The sequence below is a fragment of the Phoenix dactylifera genome, chromosome 7 (genome assembly GCF_051530095.1).
Source record: "Phoenix dactylifera cultivar Ajwa chromosome 7, Ajwa_hap1_PhDact_Kaust_v1.1, whole genome shotgun sequence".
Lineage (NCBI taxonomy): Eukaryota > Viridiplantae > Streptophyta > Magnoliopsida > Arecales > Arecaceae > Phoenix > Phoenix dactylifera.
The window spans coordinates 4,635,071-4,639,590 of NC_143196.1; the positions used below are offsets into that span (position 1 = coordinate 4,635,071).

A 4,520-nucleotide genomic window follows, 5' to 3' on the forward strand; every position below is an offset into this window, starting at 1 on the left:
TAAAAAAAGTTATGTGCACTTCCTATTATACCCTTAATAAAAATTAGGTCTTTAATACCTCTTTAATGTTGAAGAATTTTTTAGAAAAAAATAAAAATGAAGTGATTTCCGGTTCATGAAAAAGTAACTTTCTATGTTTCTCATAGAAAAGATTGTCTCATGAAATATAGAAATCATATTTCTTTGGGCATACAACTTTTCTGTCTCTTTTTTTAAAAAAAACTCCAACCAAACAATACATATTTTATTACTTTTTTGTTGACAATATTTTTTTCTCTTTTTTTTTCTGCGAACCAAACGAGCCCTATAATCTTCACTCCTAGTTGCTAGAGAGAGAGACCAAATTGGTATGTCATAGGCACTTGTCTCCCTACATGGCCATGGACTCGAAGTCCAGAAAAGCTGACTCCACAAAAATTAAAGGAAGTAGATGGGTAGATGCCACTGTGGGTAGGTGAGAGACCACCGTCCGATCCCACTTTAATCGGAAGGACAGGGATCACCGTGCGGACGGCTCTCATCATCCCTCCCCACCCTGTCCTGTCACGTTGCTTCCCCGGGAGCATAAACGGCCCGAAAAAGATGGCAAGGCCCGTCCACGGATGGACCCCACTTCGCTCACTTTCGAGTGGTCCGCCTCATCGAATGCCTACCTAGCAACAGCCGACGGATCGTGACTGGACGGCCGTGATAGATATTCGAAGCACTCCTTCTCCGTGTTTCTAGAAATAGCTAGCCGACGAAGTTTTGTGCATCCCTGTCATGAAATCCTTGGATCTTGTTTCGTAACGGTCGGGTGATTATATCCGTCTGATCAAAATCTCGTGGTTCTTGATGCAACATTTATCTTTGTTTAGGTCACTACCCCAACACTTTCTTCGCTTTGTTCCTCCCTTGGTAATTATAATTAATTATCATAATTTAATTGATGAGAATATAATCCCCAACGGTCACGTCCCACGTCCGGCGCGCACTCCCGCCGTCTCCTTTCCGTCACATAACCCCGGTCAAAGTTCTGAACGAACCTTCTCTTAACGGCGCCGTTAACTGGGGGACCTGCGCATGCTGATACCCAGTCCCTTCGCGCCACGTGGTAAATTAGCTGCCTCCGGACCTGGATCGTAGTTACTGCCACCTCCCGTAACCTCACCACCAAAGGAGCCCCGTAACCGCGTCAGCTTCTCCACCGTCCAGCAGCCCACGGAAGCGGACTCGGTGAAGGAAGGGTAAATCTAACTTGTGGTGACGGGATCTAAACTTTTACCTTTTATTAAAAAAAATAGCCCTATTCAGGCGTTTGTCGTTTCTGTCGTGGGGGCATTTGTCGCCACCCTTTTATATTTATCACCCGGTCTTGTTTAATATTATAATACTATCCCCATCTATCCCTCTCACAAACGGTATTTTCTCCCAGTCCCCCCCCCCCCCCTTTTATGTTTCTCCTTGTTCCCACCTTCCCCTTCCTCTCTGAGCACACTCCGTGTAGCCAGTGGACGGTCGGTCTCTCAGTGCTCCTCTTTCTCTTCTTCCCTTCTTCCATTCCTTACCCTCTCAACCCCCTCAAAAGGAATAGAAATCACATTTTAGTCCCTCCCGGCCCTTGAAAATTGCATCAAAGTCCTTTCAAGAAATTCTCTACATGAGCTCTTATACTCCTGTCTCTTAAGGGAGTTCGCTCTCTTTCTCTCTCCTCCCTCGGTTCCATTTTGCTCTGTTCTCTTTCTGGAGAGAAGGCTTCGGAGATATGGAGAAGAAGCAGGGGTTCTTCGCATCGCTGAAGGAGGAGGTGGTGAGGGGCCTCTCGCCGGCGAGGTCTCGGGCGAAGAGCCCGGCGAGGAGCCCGTCGCCAATGGCGGGGTTGCTGCTGCCACGGCGGCGAAAGGCCGGGAACGGGCGCCACCACTCGCTGGCGCACCTCCCGGAGCCGTTGATCGCGAGATCCGGCAGCTTCCGGCCCGTCGGGGAGGCGCTAGCCCCGCTCGTGGAGGGGCCCGACCCGGACGCCATCGCGGACGTTGGCGGGGAGTCGCGGCGGGAGGGTGGTTGGGGCCACTGGGTCCGGGGCCAGCTTTCCCGCGCCCCCTCTGTCTCCTCGGGCGCCGGAGGCGGAGGCGCCTCCTCCTCTTCCTACCATCGCCGCTCCGACCTCCGCCTCCTCCTGGGCGTCATGGGCGCCCCGCTAGCCCCTGTTCACGTCAGCTCCGCCGACCCCCTCCCCCACCTCAGCATCAAAGACACGCCCATTGTGAGCTCCTCCAATCTCCTCCATTTTTGCCTTCCCCACTCATTTTCTCCACTACATTTTCACGTTCTTGGATAAAATTCGGAACTTTATGGAAAAAATATCACATTTTGATGCATTCTACCCTTGCATTCATGGATTTTTCTCCATTCTCCGAGGTTAAACCCAAGACAGGTGCGTTTTTTTTTGTTTTTCTCTTCCGTGGTTCACTCTTTGGCTTCGTCTCGGCAGGAGACCTCGTCGGCGCAGTACATACTGCAGCAGTACACGGCGGCGTCGGGAGGCCTTAAGCTCCAGAGCTCCATCCGTAACGCGTACGCCATGGGGAAGGTGAGGATGGTGGCGTCGGAGTTCGAGACGGCGACCAAGGTAATGAAGAACCGCGGCTCGTCGCGGTCCGTGGAGTCCGGCGGCTTCGTCCTCTGGCAGATGGCCCCCGACATGTGGTACGTCGAGCTCGCCGTCGGCGGCAGCAAGGTCCACGCCGGCTCCAACGGCAAGCTCGTGTGGCGCCACACCCCCTGGCTCGGCGCCCACGCCGCCAAAGGCCCCGTCCGCCCCCTCCGCCGAGCCCTCCAGGTATCGAAAACGGCAACAAATTAACGAATCTCCAACACCCCACACTGCCTCTTAATTACTGGATTCCTTGCCAAAGCCGCGACCTTTTCCATTGTCTGAAGCTAACTGAGCTAAATGTTCGATTAGGGACTCGATCCGTTGACCACGGCGAGCATGTTTGCCAATGCCCGGTGCATTGGAGAGAAGAAGGTCAACGGGGAGGATTGCTTCATTCTCAAGCTCTGTGCTGATCCACAGACACTGAAAGCTAGAAGCGAAGGCCCGGCCGAGATCATAAGACATGTCCTTTTCGGCTACTTCAGCCAGCGAACCGGGCTGCTCCTCCACATGGAGGACTCCCACCTTACCCGAATCCAATCCAACGCCGGCGGCGATGCCGTCTACTGGGAGACCACCATCAACTCCTTCCTCGATGACTACCGCCTGGTTGAAGGCGTCATGATAGCCCACTCGGGCCGTTCGGTGGTCACCCTGTTCCGCTTCGGCGAGATGGCCATGAGCCACACCAAGACAAGGATGGAGGAGGCGTGGACCATCGAGGAGGTGGCCTTCAATGTCCCTGGCCTCTCCGCGGATTGCTTCATTCCTCCAGCCGATATAAGGTGCGGCTCCATTAGCGAAACCTGCGAGCTGCCCGGCGGCGAGAGGGCAAAGACCAGCATGGTCCACCGGGCAAGGGTGGCGGCGGTGGAGAAGCCGCAGGATGCCGGCGAGAAGATCGTTTGGAGGGTCGAAGTCTAATACTTAGGAGTAGTGTATTGCATTGTTCATACTAGTAGACGTTATTCCAGTTAACTGACTCACCATGAAATGTAGGTTGGTAGACACTGATTCGAGATAGATAATTTGGAGTTTTCGCCAAATGGGGGCTGTCCTCTGTATATAGGAGCATAATTGTTCACAGGTCTTACTTCTCACAGGGCCTGGGTGAATCTTTATTCTCTGGATGCAGAATTCTTGGCAGATGGATTGGTTAGAAGTATCACCTCCCTGTGGGATGGGGAGTGGATTTCTTCCTTCCATGCCCAAAGGATCTTGTTTGTGCTGGTGATCTGGAGCTAGTACTAATTCGCCTTGCGGGCGGCGACAGCAATTCACTGGCCTGGCCGGCCGGCGCGTCGCAGCTCCGACGGCCTTTCAGATTAAGTTGTAATGTGTGTTTGTTTGTTCTTTGTTATCAAAACTCTTGTTCATGTTGCAGGAGAAGCTAGTTTTGGGAAGTAGCTACCCGTTCCTCCCTGCCTTAAGCTGTAACCAAATTTGTGTCTTTTAGTATCTGGATGTATGTGTCAGTCCTAATTGGGAGAGGAGTCGATGTAAAACAAACTTCCATCAGATATTGAAGGCTTACATGTTATCTCTCTTGCTCTCTTTACAGTCTTAGTTGAACTGTACATTCAAACTTTTCTTCCTCTTGGATGCTGAGATCATCTTTATCTTTCTTCCTCTCTCTTGCTGCATGACAGCATCCAATGGTTGGTTACTGGGAAAGAAGGTACACAGCTCATCTTCAGGTGGGGAGGGGGATGTATTGGGGGTGGTGGGCATCTGTCCAGGCTTCGGTTCACCTTTATTGACCAAGGGCCCAAGGCTCTGCATTGCCTTGGGGAAGGGTGAGTGAAAGAATCATGACACCAAAGGGCATGGGGGGTTTGAAGGCCCCCATGTGGTTTCTCATCTCATTCATTGCCTGGGTCTC

The 4,520-nt window shown here is 52.0% G+C and overlaps 1 protein-coding gene across 1 annotated transcript; it reads left to right on the forward strand.

Annotated features, from left to right (window-relative positions):
- The first annotated feature begins 1,463 nt into the window (after positions 1-1,463).
- On the forward strand, positions 1,464-4,191 carry LOC103707369 (uncharacterized). The gene is made up of 3 exons (XM_008791821.5): positions 1,464-2,245; positions 2,474-2,821; positions 2,948-4,191. Exons 1-3 carry the CDS (start codon positions 1,745-1,747, stop codon positions 3,560-3,562), a joined length of 1,464 nt encoding a protein of 487 aa, XP_008790043.2. The 5' UTR covers positions 1,464-1,744; the 3' UTR covers positions 3,563-4,191.
- The last annotated feature ends 329 nt before the right edge of the window (positions 4,192-4,520 follow it).